This window comes from Filicampus tigris, chromosome 14 (assembly GCF_054856515.1).
Source record: "Filicampus tigris isolate MCC_2025a chromosome 14, RoL_Ftig_1.0, whole genome shotgun sequence".
NCBI classification, from domain to species: domain Eukaryota; kingdom Metazoa; phylum Chordata; class Actinopteri; order Syngnathiformes; family Syngnathidae; genus Filicampus; species Filicampus tigris.
In genome coordinates, this window is record NC_141230.1 from 20,726,554 (window position 1) to 20,746,148 (window position 19,595).

Below are 19,595 nucleotides of genomic sequence, written 5' to 3' on the forward strand. Positions count from 1 at the left end.
CATATTTTCAAAACTGGAGAAAGAGCATCCTTTCCTTAAAGATCCTGTCTTATGTAAAAAACAACAACAACAACAACACATTCTAACCCCTGTTTATCCAAAGCTGAAAAAACACACATTCTTTCTCCCTCTGTGACCGTTTCTCTGACCTTACTTTTCCATCGTCATATTCAAGATATCAGCCCCCCTCGTCGCGTGCGTATCACTGACGTCAACGACTCCGCCATTACGCTGACCTGGCGATCCAAGACGGACGTCGTCTCGGGCTTCCTGGTTGAGGCCACGCCCACTTCCTCGACGAGCTTCACACCGATTCAGAGGACCATCGGCGGCGACTTGCGCGCGTATACTATCACAGGTGCGCTGATATTAGTTGTTAGATATGCACCTACATTATTGGAGAGTCATCCTCATCTCTGATCCATAGCAGCACCATTCAAAATACGCAAATTGGTCCTTCATGTGATTTTTGCATGTCTACACACTACAGGGCTGGAGCCTGGCACCACTTATAAGATCAACATTTATACACTTAAAGGAAGTGGCCGCAGTGCACCTCTTACCCTCACCGCCTCCACAGGTATGCGTCACTCATTATTCCCTAGCTTCAGTCAAGAATATTGACTTGAACCAAAATAAAACGAGCACTGACGTAATAGCAAGTGGAAGGTGTTCAAGCGCTGGCTGATGAGCTTCTCCTTTTCATGATCTTCTTCAGCCAAGCCGGTGGTCAGCCCTCCCACCAATATCCAGTTTACTTCCCTGAACCCGAGCAGCATTTCCTTTTCATGGGAGCGATCCCGCAGCCCGGACGTTACCGGCTATTATGTAACCTATGAGCAGGCCGGGGGTCTGCCCCAAGAAGTCATCCCAAGACCCCAGTCCAGCCAGACTTACGCCATCGTCAACGGTGAGTGGGGAGAGTGATTGGAATGGAACTCGTTACAAACTAATGGAAAGATTATAACACGCAAGACTACGATTATATTTCATGTCTGCTCACAGGCCTCAAACCAGCAACGGAATATGTCATTAAGATTGTTGCCCTGCAAAATACTTTGAGAAGCATACCTCTCGTGGGAAAAGCCAGAACCCGTACGTACACTACTCATCCAAATGCGATTGTTGATGCCACGATGTATGTTATCTGAAATGCTGACGTTTTTAATGTGCAGCACTTTGAGTTGCATCCTATGTGTGAAAAGTGCGATATAAATAAAATTTGATTTGATTTGAAATTATCCCCTTGGTTGGTGGCAAGCCCAGATTAAAGGGGTTGCATACAAGACAAAGACTGTCCCATGTTTGGGATCAATTCACACTTTAGAAAGAATACAAAGTGCGATGTGTCTACTGCAAAGCAACACTAACTAACTTATCAAGACGGGCACATCTGCAATCGCCAATTTGATATTGCCAACCATTTCTCGTTAAAACAAGGATAGACAGCCTTCGGTGCACTTTCGATTGCTTTACCGAACAAAATGGTAACGCAATAAGCACGTTCATACACCGGCAAAATATGACTCAAAATGTTGTCCATCTCTGCAGTTCACAACACTCTTAATTGTTGGATTTCCCGTTGTTGCGATAGTACCTTTGCGCAAACCCTGCCTGCAATAAAATGGAGTTGGATGCGATATACATTTTTGTTTGCTCTGTTGACTTGGACTTTTTATTGTGCTCAACCAGAGCCAGCTCTCACTCATTCTATACTGGTCCCCGAGCTGCCTCAGCTTCCTGTTTCTCACCGACCCACCACTGACATCTTGGACGTTCCAGAGTCCTTCAATGACAAGATGTACGAATGTGTAGAATCACACCAAAACTTGCCGTTTGTGATGTCCCATCCTGCCACTTAGCTCTTATTGTTTTTTTTTGTTTTTTTTTAACGCATTCAGCTTTGACTCCAACCATGTCCACTTGGCCGGTACAAGTGGCCAGAGCCGACCAGGACAGCAGGGCCAGCACATTTACACGGAGTATCAGAGCCTCGGTCCCAACAATGGGCTTCACGTCCCCCACGGTGGACCCAAAGAAGGCCAGAGACCAATTCTCAGAGAACCTCTCGTCTACATTCCCGTGGCAGGTCCGGATGGAAACCGAGTGCCGTTGGTGAAGGTGTGTTATTTACCAGCAAAACAACTTCATTTCATTCTTCTATCCACCTGCTGCGACCTCACTCGTTGTGTTCGGTCTTCCTTTCATTGGGCAGGTGAGCGAAACATCTCTGCCGGGCCTTGCGTTTGGGTTCCCCGACAACGAGACCGAGTTGCCCCAAGAAGCGCAGACCGTCACAACCATCTCTTGGCAGCCCATCCCGCACACCTCAGAGTATGAGGTGTCATGCAATCCTATTACACACATGGAGGAAAGAGGCTTTCAGGTAAGAGAATTCAGTATTTGACGTGAGCTCACACATACTTCCGGGCGGCAAGAGACTAGTAACTGATGTCATTTGACCGAGGCAGAGCGATTGAGAAAACAGGTTAAATGGCTCTCATGATCATTTTTGCTTTCTTCTCGCCATCGTTTGAGTGCGTGAAGTGTTAGTCAGAAATAAGACGAGCTCATTTGCTTCCATTCCAACAGGTAAAAATATACGTGGTCCTGTTGCTCAGATTAATGACACGGACGTGTTCTTTTGATGCTGAAATGGATAGCGAGCAGGCTAGCCATTATATATTTTATTATTATTATATATATATATATATATATATATATATATATATATATATATATATATATATTTTTTTTTTTTATACATTGAAAAAATGTCTTCCACAAACTTGATGATGGAGGTTTGAGTCCCAGTCGATCCCTTAAGTTGTGGCTACCGCATCTTGTGGTCTTCTTTTACGACAGCCGTCAATTCCTGCTCCTAGGCCACAGGTTTGCTCGATTCATTTGTTTGTTTTTTTTCCAAAAGATTTTGTTATAGTTGCAGATCAGCTGGTCAGACGTAGCCAATTGCTTTTCTGCCACCCGGAAGTAATGTTTACATGATGACATTTTCCATCGTGCCAGTCGGGACTGATTGCATCTTCCCCATAGATGCGTCTTCCCGGCACCTCTAACAGTGCCACTCTGATTGGACTCACATCCGGAGCCTCCTATAATGTGGTTGTGGAGGCCATGAGGGGCGGGGCTAAGGAGAAGGTTCTGGAGGAAGTTGTAACCGTTGGCAATGCAGGTACTGTACAGTCCAAAAACATGTTCATTGAATTTCCCCCTACCAATGATTGCACAGAAATCCATGGTGCCATTAATGTAAGGATGTAATTTAAAAATCACATCCTATGGTTGTTTGTTCTTAGTTCCAGGTGACGTCCCCATTTCCACCAACCGCGACGTGTGCTATGACACATTCACGCACACATACCACGAGGTGGGCTCAGAATGGGAGCGCATGTCCGAGACGGGCTTCAAGCTGTGGTGCCGTTGTCTGGGTCTGGGCAGCGGCCATTTTAGGTGTGATTCATCCAGTGAGTGGCTTATTAACACCCATCTCAGCATGCTTTGCTCGCAGGCTGCACTCCATGGAATTAAACAAATTCTATGTGATTTAATCAATGAGGAATTTATAAAAAAAAAAAAAAAAAAAGGACTCTAGTCAATGAAAATATGATATAAATATATATTTTTTGCATTCTGATGGTTCCTTAGCTGAGCACCATGTTCAAAGTTAAGCCTTGTCAGACTCCTAAAAAAACCTTCACCAAGAGGAGATTTTTTCTCCCACATATTATAAATTCCTAAAAAGCTATTTTTAAATGAAGCCATAAAATTGTACAATTCTATGTGCCGCGGTTTTGAGCACACAGCATGGGCAGTATGGACATTATTGACAAGATAACTCATACATTGGATATTTTTTATGAGCTTTATGTACAGCAAGTTGTTCATACAATTCGAGCAGTGGCGGATTTTGCCCTGTGCGACGTGTGGTTGCCTTCAAGCTAGGACCGCTACTCAATTCAAGGAATCTCACAGTTGTCGGTCTGCCCATGTTGATGTCTGCTCTGTCTGTGTGTAAAAATGACATTTTTATGAAAGACAGCAGACAGCCAAGCTAGGCTAACCCAGCCACAAGCTCACTGCAGTTGTTTGTGTTGTCCAAACAGCTAGCTAGCATGATATCAAAAACCTAGCTCGTCACCCATCTGCAAACCAGCAAGAACCAGAGAAACATGTCACTGTATTCCCCATAATGAAAGATCATGTCTGTAATTTTCACCCCCCCCCCCCCCCCCCATATTTTTAAACATGCAACGGCATCTCTGTCACTCACTTTCTTTGTTGTTTTGAATCCTCTCGCTCCAACTTTCCCGTAACCTCTCTCTCCATCAGAGTGGTGCCACGACAGTGGCAACAATTACCGCATAGGCGAGAAGTGGGATCGCCACGCCGAGAACGGTCACATGATGAGCTGCACCTGCCTGGGCAACGGCAAAGGGGAATTTAAATGTGAACCCCGTGAGTCTGGCACTAAATTGCAATATTAGCCCAATGTTTGTGTTTTAAAATGTATCAACCTCCATTTTCTTATATCGTGTTCCCTCGCTACAGTATATTGCTATCAATCATTTGCACCCCCACTATATAGCATTTTTAGCGCGGTTGGTCTAGAGCATATCGCCTGTGATAAATGGGTGTTCACTGTACTGCACTTACTGGATGAAGTACTTTAATGACTGGTGAATGTCAGATGAAACGTAAACAACTTTTTGCAAACAGACGACTCCACATGTTACGATGACGGCAAAATGTACCGAGTTGGAAACCAGTGGCAGAAAGAATACCTGGGAGCCATTTGCACCTGCACCTGCTACGGTGGACAACAGGTGCGTTTCCGAGTGGCTGGCGCCCATTCAATGAAGTGCGCATGCTTGTGCATATAAGCGAAGCCTCAGTTTGTGTGAGCCACGTGATTGTCGACTGATTCATGTGAACAATCTCAGGGCTGGCGTTGCGAAAACTGCAGAAGGCCCGGAGGCCAGACGCATGTGGATGCTGACCTGCTTCAGCCTGTCCACTCCGATGTCTTTGATCGCTACAGAGAAAATGCTCTACGCAAACTGGTCAGTATTAAAATATGATCGCCATTTTTATAACCATGAACTAGACCTTAGGAATATCTCCAAAAAGTTTCACGGAAATGCTTGTGCTGTTTTTGCGCTTTTCTTCCGGAACTGGGGCCTTAACCATAATTGAATGAATTGAATTGAATGAATTATGAACAGTTTGAAATGTTTGAAAAAAGCCTACTAGCGCAGCTAAACTGTTTTGGGGCTGTTTGACATCAGCCGAAACTAGGGCCTTAGTCAAGGTGGGGGGAATTAGGAACGTTTCGAAATGTAGTCATTGATAGCACAAAGCCTTCAGGCTTTTGCCAGGAAGCGGCTATTTTTCTTCAGATGGAACTGGGGTCTTAGTCAAGGTGGAGGGAATTATGGACAGTTCCAGGTAGTAGTCAGTGTTAGGTAGCAACAACAACAACAAAAAAGCTGGGAAAAGCCTGAAGTGTTTTTGAGGCAGTTCCCCTTCAGCTGGAACTGTGGCCTTAGACAAGATGGAGGGAATTATGAACAGTTCTAAATAGCAGTCGATTATATTGTTTCAGTCATGTTCATTTTTGTGATGTTTGTAACACATAAACACTTCTTTATATAAGATAATCATATATTTCTCCCTCTTTTCTTCTCCCGTCTCAGAACATCCAGTGTCCAATTGAATGTTTGAGTCCCGAACTGCTTGCAGATGCTCAAAGCCCCTCAAAGTAGAGAATCGGTCGGAAAATGAAGAAATCAGACGCCTTACAGCATGGCGACCACTTCAAGAAGGACACCTCTTGTCACTAAAAGAAGACATTTCATTCACATCTGTGCCTTCACCGCGTTAGCGCCTTAAGACTATTTCCCAGCAAACCTCTGTGCCTTTTTATTTTTTTAAGGATCCAGACTACATTTCTCTGCTGGTTCTTAAGTCAAAGCTGACATTTTTCCATTGGAATCCTTTTTGACACAAAACTGCCTGAGCACAGACGTACATTAAATGCATTCAAACATCACACAGTACTGTTGCACCAGGTCTTTTTTTCACTATATTTGTATTCCTATCTTAAAATCACAAAAGTGTTCCAATAAGTCGCAAAGGGTCTGTCACAATTGTCGTTGTGTTTGGTTTGTCTCTGAGTGTATTTCAAAACGTTACGTTTGTTTTGCAGTGAAGAGGATAGGAAGGTCTAACGGTGGTAAATATTCAAGAATGCCAAGAACAATTTTCCTTTCCAATAGATTAGCACTGCTACTTGTGAGATGCTAGTTAACGCCACCTAACACCTTGCTAGTGCAGCACACTTCATTTTCCTCCCTTTGTGAAGCTGAGTAAAATGCCAAAGTTCACTGACCAAAAAGGAAAATGTTTAATCTGTCGTTTGAAAATGTCACCGTTATTTCGAGGTGATAGGTATTGTGATTTCTGAATTGTTTGCTTTCCTTGTTTTTTTTTTTTGTTTCTTTTATTTATCCCTTTCTATTCAGGCATTTCATTCAATGCTATTTCAGGGTTGTACACTTTGTTTTTTGTAATGGTTGGTGCCGAACTGAACTACTGTGGATCTTTTTAATAAACTGACAAATACAACATTCTGTTGTTTCGTCTTATTCTATGTGCGATGAATGCGGTCCAGTGGGTATTTGTAGATTGACATTAGGTGCAAAGTCTAAAACTTTGACAATCTGTATTTATTATAACCACATGACATTCAATTACATTCATCATCTACAGGAAATATCAATGAAATTGAATAGTATGGCCTTACTGTAAACTGCATGCTTACTATAAACTACTGTGTGCTTTTTCAAATTCCATGGTAGACATATTTACTGGTATGTCTTCTTGGTAATGGGTTCTTGAGACTTTTTGGTGGATCTTGAGGGGTTCACACATGCTAATAATCAGGCCTTTACACATAGAGAAAGTTATTTGTACAATAAAATGTACTTCACAACGTCTCTGCCGATCAAGACTACTTTGAGTGTTTTTCTTCTTCTAATCAGTCAGTAAAGGCCCAAATATTGGATGTCTCTTAAAGATTATCCTACGACTACTACCACAAACTACTTAACTGCTGCAGTAGTTCTCTTTTTTTATTCTCTTAATAGTGTTATTTTATTTAGTTACTCACTTTCTCTTGTATTTTATGGTTTTTATAAACTGCTAAATTGTTTTATCGTCTTGTAACTTGGTGTTAAAACCTGATTTTAAATTATTATTATTATTATCATTATTATTGTCATTATTATTATTATTATTATTATTATTATTACTATTATTATTATTGTTATTATTATTATTATTATTATTCGTGGAACCATGCTGCCTCTCATTGGCCAATCTTGGTACTACGACTGACATAGTTAGGTGTGTGGTGTCTTCGTTGGTGATCTGTAAGTCTGACTTTGACTAGTAAACCACGAACCGTGTGAACAGCAAAAATAATATGGATCTACCCCCCCCCCCGCGGCCCCCTCATCCCACATTTATAAAAATAGTTTAGGCTCTCAAAACTTACTTGAGCTGGGCACTCTTACGTTGAAGGAGCAGAAGCGGAAGTAGCCGCTTCCCTTGCGCTAGCTTGGCGGAAGTCGCGTTGACGTCTGAAGTTAGCTGAAGCAGCTTAACTCCACTGAAGCAAACATGGCCAATATTTGTATGGACGCGTTCATCCTGAAGCTGCAAGATGTGAACGCGGTCAAGTTTGGCGAGTATAAACTCAAGAGTGGCTTGATGACGCCCATCTACATCGACCTGAGGGTGCTCGTGTCCCACCCGGCTCTCTTGAACCAGGTAAACACGTGTGCCACTCCACGCGTACTTCAAGTTGCACTTTTCATAGAACGCTCGTGTCTTGATGTTTTAACCCTTTTACCCTTATTTTGTCCACTTTGTCGGTTTTCCACATTAAATCACAGTGTTCTTTTTTACTTTTGGCATGTGCTGTGGTTTCACTAATTAAATCGGTGGGATCGATCCCAAAAAAATCGATCCAATTTCCAAAGCAATGCGGGCATTATGCAATTTTTCTTCATTAAAAAAAAAAAAGCTGAAACGAGCAATAATACAAGGTCTCTCAGTAATCGGTCAAAGTACACAGAGGCGAAAGAAAAATCGCTAAAACACTAAACTTAACCATCATTCCAGACCTATGTAGTGATTTGCGGAGACCGTAATTATTTTAAAGAACATCTGTATCTTTATTGTGTTTCTAATAGTGGACTTTCACTTACTGAGTATCAGATTCATACCAAATTCTTGCAGTATCAGTATCAGAATGGATTTAGTGACATTTTGATTGTCTGTGAACGGTGCATTCACAACTACGATGTTTTTTTGTTTTTTTTTGGTCCTATGGTGCAACACAAAAGATAAATGGTAATAATAAAAATGACAACTATAAATAGACAAGAAAAACAATGGTCGTTGTCACAATAGCAAAAGTATCACACACCACTAGCCGACACGCTTAGTCATACATAATGCTTTACAGAATAAACATCATATCTACTTTTATGTGTCAACATTTGCAGGTGTCAAAGCTCATGTATCAGAGAGCACAGGATGAGAGCCTCCAGTTTGACTCGGTATGTGGTGTTCCCTACACAGCCTTGCCCATGGCCACCATTATCTGCTCCACACATGAGCTGCCCATGCTCATCAGGCGCAAGGAGGCCAAGGACTACGGTAGGACGCACGATTTTCATACTTGATAACATAAGAAACTGCCCAAAAAAATAAAAAGTCCAAATGCTGCGTCTCTGTTAGGAACCAAGCGTCTGGTGGAGGGCTCATTTAAAGCGGGAGATACGTGCCTCATCATCGAAGACACGGTGACCAGTGGCAGTAGCATCTTGGAAACGGTTGAAGTGCTGCACAAAGAAGGACTGAAGGTGCAGTAGGACTACATTTCTGATTGACTTGAATAGCTGCAACCACAGAGGGACCAGGGCACCATATATCAACTAGGCGGTGTTTGTTTGCGAAAGGTGACAGACGCCATCGTGCTGATGGACCGAGAGCAAGGCGCGGTGGACATACTGGCTTCCAAGGGCATCCGGCTCCATTCCATCATCTCCATGTTCAAGCTGCTGGATGTGCTCAAAGCCGCCGAGCGCATCGACGCGCACACCGCCCAGAGCGTGCGCAAGTTCATCCTGGACAATAACATCTTCAGGTACGCGTCTTCATGTCTCCGTATGCCCGTCCGTCGCCGTCACTCTTTGTAGATCATCGGGTGTAAATTGACTGCGTTTGGCAGACGCAAGAAGGAGAATGGAAATGATGACCCGGCTTCAAAGAAGCAACGTTTGGAACCCAACTTGCAGCTGAGCTATGAAGCCAGAGCCAAACTGCCAAGTAGGACACACAGTACAGTACAAAAGTCTCACTTTCTTGTTTTCTACGGTCACGTTACCCTCGTAAAACGGAACGACAGCAACATACAAGGTCTTAAAATCCCAACTTTTAAGAGGCAAATTTACACATTTTTACTCTGGCGCTCTCATGACATTTTTAGATTCTGATCGGTTTTCTGTCCTCTGCTGGTCAGAGTTTGACATTGCACCGTATTACACCAAAATATTGGAGGCCAGGAATGGCTGACAGCAACTGGCAGCTTAGGCCTGCGCCAACTCTCTGAGTGGCCCGCAATTTATTAAAAAAATGTTGCCCAGCCCGACGACAAGCATCCAACGCATTGTTTGTGTTGTGCCCGCAGATGTTCACCCTCTGGCGTCAAAGCTGCTGACCGTCATGGCGGAGAAGCAGTCCAACCTTTGCGTGTCCGCCGACGTCACGATCAGCGAGGAGCTGCTCCAGCTCGCCGACACTTTGGGGCCCAAGATCTGCTTACTGAAGACCCACGTAGATATCTTGAAGGTTGTCACCAAAACTCCCAGCATGAATTTGTACCAAAAATTCCCCAAATCACAAGCCGTTTGTGGGTGTGGCGGCGACAGGACTACACCGATGCCTTCAGTCAGAAGCTGCAGGCCATCGCTGACAAGCACAACTTCCTCATCTTCGAAGATCGCAAGTTTGCCGACATTGGGAACACGGTCAAGAATCAATATGAAGGTGAGAAATGCCAATGACAGCTATGAAAAATGGTCACTTTTTTCCACTTTTTTAATGGAAGCTGCTCAGAAAAATGTTGACGTCCTTTGTGAAATCCTCGTTGCAATTCTTTTGTGTCGGGCAGGCGGTTTGTACAAGATCTCGTCGTGGTCCCACATGGTGAACGCTCACGCGGTGCCTGGATCCGGCGTGGTGAGCGGCCTGGCTTCTGTGGGTCGGCCTCTGGGCCGAGGCTGTTTGCTCGTCGCGCAGATGAGCTCGCAGGGCTCGCTGGCGACTGGCGAGTACACGGAGGCTACGGTAAGCGCCGCCTGCTTGCCGCTTGTCCAGACGGCCGCTGAAAAGCGTTGGCTTCTGAAACTACATTTAGTGACACATGGAGCAGTGATATTTTTTATGTTTAACCACCTAACCTCAAGTACTGTGGTGCCTTCAGGAACTAGTGAGCCCACTTAGAAGTCGATTTAGCTTAATGCTGACAAATGATGCAAACTTGCATACACGTGCTAAAGAATAGCAGCCGTATCTCATCCTTTCATGAACACATTTGGTGGAGCTTCACATAATACAACAGTACTCAACAGGCATATTTTCTTTATCCTCTGCGAAGAATGACTAATATCACTGCCGCTTACTGAGGAGTTTTGACCATCTCCATGTATAGCCGTATTTGTTATACTGCCCCCAAGGTGCGCACACCAGAAAGAGCAGCACAATGTCAAAAAAATATGGCATAAACATTTTGATTCTTTACATCCTATTAAATGATGTCATTAGTACAGGCGACCTAACTTTTTTGCCCATAACCCATGAAAAACTTTTCGAATTTTGAAGAGTTTGTTGTTTTCAAGGGTCACTGTTGTCACGTGGTTGTTCGAGCGTAGCTCAGATGTCCGTCTTCACAGGTGAAAATGGCTGAGGAGCATTCCGACTTTGTCATCGGCTTCATCTGCGGCTCGAAAATCACAAAGAGGCCCGAGTTCATCCACTTGACCCCCGGGGTGCGAATGCAGGCCGGAGGTGTGTTTTCACAGAAGGGTGCACTCACCTTTGTTGCCAATGGATTGGATATTGCGTTTTTTGAGTTATGTTGACAGGACAGCAAATTTGGAATATTATACTGGCTGTAGACTGACTAGTTTACATTGCAGCATGAAATATGAAACTCTTGCTTTATCGGAGATGATGCAGTAATTGCCTTTAAACAAAAGGTGGAGCTGTGGGCCAAAAATGTTTTGATTTGTCATCCACTTGCCGGTTGACTCATCTTTCTTCTTCCTGCTTCCTTTTGAACCCCCCTCCCCCACAGGAGATGTCATGGGCCAACAGTACACCACCCCAGAGGACGTCATCAACAAGAGCTCTGATGTCATCATTGTTGGACGCGGCATCCTGGAGGCCTCCGATAGGCTGGATGCTGCCGAGGCTTACAGGAAGTTGGGTTGGGAGGCGTACACACGGAGGATGGGGGCGAGTGGCCAATAAAGGATATTTTTTCACGTGTGTTGGCAAATCAAAGGTTAAAATACACACTAACTTCCTACGCTCAACATAGATGGTATTTGGACATTTTATATTTGATAAAAGCTGCTCTCCTGCATCTTTGTTTCTGGTGCGATGACACCGTTGGGACGTTAAGTTTCACTACTTTGGCAGTATTTCTTTTTACTGTACATACTGTATGTGCGGGCTTATTTACAGTCTTTCGAGGCAACACTTTACATGCACAAATATCTTTGTTTAATCAGAAATAATGTTGTGTATTTGTAGTAGCCTATTATGTTTGTTTTTATTTTTTTTTAAAGCAGTTACAATCATTGACCAGTCCAAATATACTCTGATTACTGTGAATCAGATGAGGGAATTCCAAATGTGAATGTTGTTTGTGTCTCGTCTGCCTTTTCACATTGTCAACCTTCAATAAAAAAAAAAATTAAAAAATCACAGTTGATTAAAACATACTGTTTTCAATTCAGTTTTTACAGGCCTGGTCGCCAGCCAATTGGGGCGCACAGAGAAACCACCCTTCACAACTGGACAATTTTGAGTTCTCGCTGAAGCCAAAATGTTTGTTTTGGGAATGGCAGAGAAAGATATTTATCCGAGATATTTTCTTCTTTATGGTAAAGTTTGACCTATAAAAGCTTGCATTGTAATTTATAGCTATGACGTTTAAAAAAAAATCCAAATGTTGCTGAGCGTACCCCTTAATTCATAAATATTAAATATATTAGTACAGTTACACATTATATTGATGCGCTAGAGAAAAGACAAGTGCAAATTCGGAATGGGCACAAAAAAAAAAATCCACCTAGAAAAATTACTTGCATGTCTGATTTAAAAAAAATAATAAAAAATGTTATCAAATCAGCTTGAAATTGAAATCTTTAAAATAGTTTACTTTGGGAAATCGTGTTTATGAGAGCCAAGAAAAACCGCAGGCACTAACTTTTTGCATCATATTTTCCGCTGCACTTGACATTTGTTGCTTTGTTTTAAACTTGACAGACTTCACACACTTTAAATTGTGAGCAATTTCTCATTGGGATTTCGATTAATAATAAAATATAAATCAACACAATATACAAATGTGAATAAAAGACACCTTTCCCCTTTATTGTCAGTTAGCTGTTTTCACTCCAATGAGACGTTCGGATAGGCACAAAGGTCACACACGTTGCCTGGCACTGCAGACGAGAGGGATGACTCTATTAGTGTGTGCGTGTGCGTGTGTGTGTGTGTGTGTGTGTGTGTTCACCTACATCCACCCCCCCCCAACCCCTCCCCCCTCCCTTTGTGTCAATATTGGATCAGAGCAACGCACCGTGCGACAGGTGTCTGTACGCGCCCCGAGGAGTTTCTCTGCTTTTCATCCATCGTGAGGAGAGAGAGAGAGATAAGAGAGAGAGAGAGAGAGAGAGAGAGAGAGAGAGAGAGCGAGAGAGAGAGAGAGAGGGAAGTATAAAAGCTTATACCTGTTACTGACAAGAGTTCAGTGCGCGCAAAAGGCGAAGCCAAACAAAGCCGAGCGCTCCATCGCGCTCTTCTTCTTCCTCTTCTTCTTTTTAAAGGTAAGTTTTATTGCTGATATCCACTTCCTCTCACTTGTTTGTTTTGGTTCTAACGTGCCCAAATGTGTCCTCCAAAAGGTCCAGCGCGGCGCGCAAAAGAGACGCCAGCTGTTAGGGAGCGCCGTGAGCAATTTGTGCGCAATTTCAAGTGCCGGCACACACGTGCACGGTCCCACTGGGGGACTTTCCCACGCGCGTCCGTATTTGCTTCACGTTGAGCCCCACGTACAATACCTGAAGGTGACGTTTTGTTCGTTCGGCTCGCGTTACGCAGGTACGGGTTGACGACTGGAGACGCAAACTTTGCCTGTTGGTTGCTGCTCAGTGATGTGTGATTCCCCCCCCCCCCCCCCCCCCCCCCCCCATCAGAATAAACACTATTGCTGCTGTAACCTCAGGACAAATTGATGGTAATTTTTGCATGAAGTCTAAGGAAAACAGCAATGAAACTTGTTATACTTAGTGTGCGAGTGGAGAAGAATGTTAATCAATTTGCATGTACTGATCCAAATGTGCACATTTGACAAGTTTCTAATAAAAGGAAAACTAGAAATGCATCTTATTGACAAAAAGTGTCTGTTGGGTCTTTATTTTGTAGGGGAAAAAAAAGCTCATAAAGGCAGCACGGCGGAGTCGTGGTTAGCAGGTCGGAGTCGTGGTTAGCACGTCTGCCTCACAGGCGAGAGGTTCTGGGTTTGAATCTCATTTGGATAGTCCCAATGATGCTTTTATGAGTTTTCTTTGTTTTTTTTCCAAAATTATGCATGCCTGTTTCAATGAAGACTCTATTTGGTCCATAAATGTGAGTGTGACCACAACCAGTCCAGGGTGTACACCACCACTTGCCCAAAGTCAGCTGGGATAGGCTCCAGCCCCCGTGACCCTTGTGAGGACAAGCACTATAGAAAATATGGATGGATGGAAGTTTATAAAAATGTTAACAGTAAAAAAAAAAAACATTTAAAAATCCACCATATTGTTGGGTTAATGGCATAATTGTCTACAATACTGTATGTCATTTTTAACTTACTGTCAGAGTATCAATAAAAACTACACATTTGCCTACTAAAAATGTTTTTTTCTTTATGATTCTTAATCATAATCCGCAAAGGTCGATTCGAGGCATAGCTGGACTCCCCCCCAAAAAAAATGTTTAAAAAAAATACATCAGCAATTAGACTATTAGGCTCTAAAAAACAAATTTAGCCCACGTTAACTGAACATAAGATAAATTGGAAATGTCAATATCTGAATACTCAACCATATCATATTTAATCTTTCTTGTATCCGGGAACATAATATTAAAAGTTTGACATTTCCAAGCGCAGGGATGCTAATCTGTCTAAACTCCCCCCCCCACTCACACACCTTTCACGCCTTTTGGATAATCATTTTCCAAGTGGCACATTCATGGTGGCTGTTTTTTCCATCGCCGTCCACTTAATTCGTACGTCATCTCCCGAGGCCACAGGCGAGCGCCGCAGAACTCCGAGATGGACTTAATGGCCGGGTTGTGTTAATAGTTAACGAAACATTACGCACACACATGCACACCTGCTGAGGCCATCTGTCATTTGGACTGATGTAGATTGCACCCATCACTCGCATGGACCACCTAAGCAAAACTTGAAGTTTTACTTCATTTGTACTGATTTCGAGTTGGTATCACTCACTCTCACTTCCCTTTATTATATTATGTAGAAAAGAAATAAGGTGAAAGAGCCCATTTACAGTATTTCTCTATTGCTAAAACACACATTCAGTCAAAGAACTTTAAGCACTTTTCAACTATTTACGTCTGTCATAAGCACTGCTTTGCGTGGTGGAGTTGGCAAAAGATGGAAGAGCCAAATGCAGGGAAACAAAAAAAAAAAAGTATCTTTCGAAAAAATGACATAAGGTAAACAAGGTATATAGCAATCAGAACATTAGATCAGACAAGAAAAAAAAAACAAGTAACAAAGGGAAGAAACTCAAAATACAACTAAAGAGACTAAAACAGCAACACCTAAATGCAAGCAATCTAACGAGACAACAAGGCACACCTGGACAAGACGCTAGTCGCTGGAAGGAGCTGTTTGGTCGACACAGGGACAGAGCTAACGAAAACCTAGCGAGTAGACAAGACATGAAACAAAACTGAACGTCACCAAAACTAAGGCAAAAAATAAATAAATAAATAAAAAAAACCCGCATGGCGAACTTGCAAACATCCCAATGCACTTGTGTTGCATAACGGTAAGCACATGGCTGCCAAAGTGAAACTCAATCAAAGCGCAGGTGTCTCAACCTCAACGCAGCGACTCCAAATTGATCACACTTGTGGCTAATGATGCGAACAAACCAACAGAAGCCAGATCAGTGAGAAACGCTTGTTGATGTTTCACTTTGGATTGAGACAATCAGAGAGACAGATTTCTGCTTCGATATGTTGCCGTGTAATCTGCCTTCGGACGAAAACACACACACACCATTGGAATGACTGTTTTTTTTTTTTTCATAAACAGATTTTATATTCAACACTAATTTACCTCTGATTGGTTCAGCTAAATAGTCTGTTGTTTATCCTTTTAATTAGTTGAGCTAAATATGCACACCAAATATTGATTTCCATCGGAGGATGATGTCAGACATGATTAAAAATTCATTTTCAATGCGCACTTTTCAAGAAAAAAAAAAAGGATATTGTGAAGATCGGTCAACCAACACTGCTGGCTGTCTTTTTTTCAACCCCCAAAAGGATTTTTTTGGGGGGCACTTTCTGAGCAGCATGAATGAGCGCTATAGCTAGCTTACGCAGATAGGCAGGAGCAAAGAAAGGAGGTCTTCCTCGGGATCTCTGGTGAGTACCACGTATTTGATTTGAAATTTTTATAATGATCAATATTGATTGTGGAATGCTATATTGTAAAGTAGAAGTTTGGAGTTGTTTGGAGGCGATGTATTTGAAGATCTTGCTTTAATAGTAATGGTGTTCATCCTCAAATAATGTATGCGAAATGTCTCTGTCGTTGCCCCCTTCCACATCTGTAAGTATTTGAGTCATTCTTTGTCTTCTGTTCATGTGGCTGTTTGCTGAATACCCCCCTTCCTTATGTTTTTCATTTTCATGTAAGAAAACGGTGGTTCCGCCAAGCTTCCTGTTCTTCCCGTTTTGAGATGTGAAAATGAAATAGCTGAATCTTACTATCGCCTAAGTGGATTGAGGCCAGAGTTGTATGCTCCCTATTACGTGTTCCAGTTAAGAGGTGAGTGGCAGCATTTTGAAACAAACTGACATTTGAGGGAGGGCTGGCTGACTCCAAAGTAAAGTGCGTCGCAGTACTGGACAACTGTTTCAAAGTGGTGCTTTTTTTTTTTTTAAGAAACAGCGTCACCTTTGCCAGCCTTTTGAGACGTAAAATAGATGGTTTTGACTTGTGCTGTGCTGCTACAGTATAATATTCTATCAACTTAATCCAGTCAGACATGTAGTACTGTTCAGTTCAGTTGTGAATTGTCTAAAAAAAAAAAAAACGACAACAATTGAACAATCATGCTTGCGTTTCAGTCTCCCAAATAATCCTAAAAGTCAATTTGTGTTGTGTTTACGTAGCATTAGCATACGCAGCCTTGCGTCCGTATGCGTACGGTACATATGTTGCAAAAAAACAACAACCCACCAGCGATAACTTTTTCATTCTCTATACGGCCCCCAATATCCAACTTCCAAACCCTTTGCAAAGATGGTCCCCTCATGAAAGTTAATCGCCTTTAACCGGCTCGTCATTAGAAAGCCGTCTTCCTCGTCATTCTTTACCTGAGAGCTTATTTGCCTCGGCAAGTCAATATTTGTTTAAACAGAGAGGAAGGGAGCGCGCGCACACGTCAGTATCCTGGTTACCTTGCGCGGTTACCTTGCCGACTTGCAACCGACAGTCCTAACTGGTGCCGCCGCCGCCGCTGCCGCCGCTGCCGCCGCTACGGCTACGGCTACGGCTACTGCTGCACCCTTCCCAACAGCCACGGGAGCCGGTCGCTTGCAGCTATTTTGTCTCCATGTGGATGCTTGGCCCCTCCCAACGTTAAACAGAAGACAAATATCATATTGTGCAACCCTATGGCCTGATTATAACAAGACATAACCACGCATACAGGCACGTGCGCACATAGGCCCCAAGTGGTGGTGCTCAAGCACCTGCCCTCCCTTTTGTCGTGAATGAAAAATGTGCCCTTTTTGCTACAACCCTTTTTTTTTCGTTTATATATATTGTAAAAAAAAATGCCTGACTGTCATCAATTCCACGCAAAGTGTTTCCGTATTCGAGAGACTTTTATTTGAGTCCTTGGGAGAATTGTCCATATTTATTTGGGGTATTCAGGGGCAATTTAAATGGTGTGTGCTGATCCCCGTAAAACAGCAGTTTGAATACCAAACGGTCACATCCCTATTAATATTAATTGGAGTTTTATTTACACTCATTTTTTTAACAGTTGAATTTTACAGGCCTGCTAATAGTTGAAACATTATTCCAGTGACTTATTCGTGCTCTCATTTTTTTACACCCCAAAAACCTGTTTAGATGTTTTATCTCCATTATGGCTTCCCTTCACCTTCTTTGTTTTACTGACTGTGTTGATTTTGTTAACAGAAAAAACATGCATAAGTTCGATACATACGTACACTACTAGTTTTTTTTTTTTTTTAATTATTGTCTTTGAAACTTTTGTTGCTTTCACTGGACATCGTTATGTGCAGTATTCATTTCTTGCTCAGTCGCTCGCGGCAACTCTGGCTTTTTGAAAGGCAAAGGAGCGAAAGGGCAATGTCAGTGCCCTGATCTCAACGCAGTCAAGCAGGCTTTTCTCTTTCTTCCTCAGTAGTAACTATAAAACAAACAACAATTTGGTCTAAGGCAGTGGTTCTCAAACGTTTTATAGCAAGTGCAAAGAGACAGAAGTTTTTGTTTCAATAAAATGAATTCCTGTAAGCCACTGTAACACGTAAATATTCTTAATGATTCAATTGACATGCATTGCTCAGAAACGTTAAATAAAGATACATTTATTGAGGAATAAATGAAAATGCATTGTACTTAAGTTAAAGGGGAAGTCCACCCAAACATATTTTTTTCAAGAATATGCTCTATGCAACCCCACCAGTTGAAACAATCAAGGCATTCTGATAAATATTGCATTTGTAGAATAAGAGTTAATCCGCCCGTTTTTAACCATCTCTGGCGGTGGCCATTTTGTCACTTCTGTCCACTGAAAATGACATCACAACTGCTCAGATAACGACCCATCATGGCTCAATTGTGGAAATTGTGATGTCATTTTCAGTCGACAGAAGTGACAAAATGGCCGCCGCCAGAGATGGCTAAAAAGGGCTGGAATTTGATGCTTAACTCGTATCCCGCAAATATCAATCAGAATGCCGTGTTTCAACTGGTGGGCCTGCTGGGAACATATTCTTGACAAAAATATGTTTGGGTTAATTTCCCCGTTTAAATACGACTGAAGTGTACTTTGGAAGTGTTTCTTCTGCATACCACATGTGATGGCGCTGGACGTTTTTAAGGGAATATTTTCAAACGCAAATGATCTTATTTCGAAGTGGATATCGCTTGTTTGGCCGAGATGTGACGTGTAATCCCTTCACTGTTCACCAAAAGACAGCCCGAAGCTTCTGCCCTTATCTTTGGGCCATTCAAAGAACGTGCAATCGCTCACGCCGTGAATACATTGCGTCGCCGTGACCCCGATAAAGGCCCGCGCGCACCAAATCTCCAGTCGGCACACAAGTGGCCTTGTGAACTCCGCTCCATGTCCAGTCGGCCTTTTGTCTCAGCGGCATGAAGACTCCGCTGTCTGTTTCTGGACACCGCCGACATGATTGCATTTGTGGAGCCGGCCTAACTGCCGCCCGCCGCGCTCTACTATCTCGAAATGGTTGGCTGAGTAGCTCCCAGAGGCTGTGTGTGCGTGTGTGCGTGTTGTTTCCTCTGACAGTTAGTGATAATCAAGAGTCATGCAAATGCCCGAGGCTTGTTCCCTCTCCGGGTTGGCCAACTAGTATCTTTTTTTCTTGTGTCAGTGTGGCAGCTGCTAAAATGAATGCAAAGCTGCTTTTATTTCGGATAATGATGATTGGTGGGGTTAGACACTGGCCTGTTGTGCGCTTTGGATTTGTTGTCGGACTAATGTAATATTAGTCGATATACTGGCATTGATGATTGTTTGTATAATCAGACGTAGCGTTGTAATCTGCTGCTGGGTATGTTTGCGTATACAGTATAAGTCTTTGTACGTTTATCATAATTTTCATGTTAATGTGGCGTCTGTACTCCGGAAACACCGCTCACGTGAAGAAAAAAAAAAAAAAAGAAAATTGAAAAAAAAATGGTG

The 19,595-nt window shown here is 42.7% G+C and overlaps 2 protein-coding genes and 1 long non-coding RNA gene across 3 annotated transcripts in view; 2 read left to right on the top strand and 1 right to left on the bottom strand.

Annotated features, from left to right (window-relative positions):
- fn1a (fibronectin 1a) overlaps nt 1-6,647 on the top strand; it is a 29,850-nt gene extending 23,203 nt beyond the window's left edge. Inside the window, exons 37-49 of the mRNA XM_086051840.1 lie at nt 176-358; nt 491-580; nt 719-910; nt 1,006-1,095; nt 1,693-1,801; nt 1,902-2,121; nt 2,216-2,386; nt 3,055-3,193; nt 3,318-3,485; nt 4,351-4,476; nt 4,738-4,844; nt 4,962-5,081; nt 5,715-6,647. Of these exons, the coding sequence (XP_085907966.1) occupies nt 176-358; nt 491-580; nt 719-910; nt 1,006-1,095; nt 1,693-1,801; nt 1,902-2,121; nt 2,216-2,386; nt 3,055-3,193; nt 3,318-3,485; nt 4,351-4,476; nt 4,738-4,844; nt 4,962-5,081; nt 5,715-5,783 (1,784 nt within the window). The 3' untranslated portion in view covers nt 5,784-6,647. The remainder of the gene's footprint in view (nt 1-175; nt 359-490; nt 581-718; nt 911-1,005; nt 1,096-1,692; nt 1,802-1,901; nt 2,122-2,215; nt 2,387-3,054; nt 3,194-3,317; nt 3,486-4,350; nt 4,477-4,737; nt 4,845-4,961; nt 5,082-5,714) is intronic.
- Nucleotides 6,648-7,615: 968 nt separating this feature from the next.
- Nucleotides 7,616-12,096, top strand: umps (uridine monophosphate synthetase). The gene is made up of 10 exons (XM_086051678.1): nt 7,616-7,851; nt 8,592-8,745; nt 8,827-8,951; nt 9,048-9,235; nt 9,320-9,417; nt 9,779-9,939; nt 10,020-10,137; nt 10,262-10,437; nt 11,043-11,157; nt 11,447-12,096. The coding sequence occupies exons 1-10, from the start codon at nt 7,702-7,704 to the stop codon at nt 11,620-11,622; spliced, it is 1,461 nt and encodes a 486-aa protein (XP_085907804.1). The 5' UTR covers nt 7,616-7,701; the 3' UTR covers nt 11,623-12,096.
- Nucleotides 12,097-13,781: 1,685 nt separating this feature from the next.
- Nucleotides 13,782-14,797, bottom strand: LOC147136791 (uncharacterized). Its single transcript, XR_015089631.1, has 2 exons — nt 14,577-14,797; nt 13,782-14,107 (listed from the first exon to the last, which is right to left on the bottom strand). It is a non-coding gene; the product is annotated as an uncharacterized LOC147136791 (long non-coding RNA).
- Between the last annotated feature and the right edge of the window lie 4,798 nt (nt 14,798-19,595).

Excerpts from the sequence above, each read along its gene's own strand:
- umps (XM_086051678.1), top strand. The coding sequence starts at position 7,702 with ATGGCCAATATTTGTATGGACGCGTTCATCCTGAAGCTGCAAGATGTG. Across the intron at positions 9,236-9,319 it reads CTGGACAATAACATCTTCAG|ACGCAAGAAGGAGAATGGAA; the intron begins GTACGCGTCTTC and ends TGCGTTTGGCAG. Across the intron at positions 10,438-11,042 it reads GCGAGTACACGGAGGCTACG|GTGAAAATGGCTGAGGAGCA; the intron begins GTAAGCGCCGCC and ends CCGTCTTCACAG.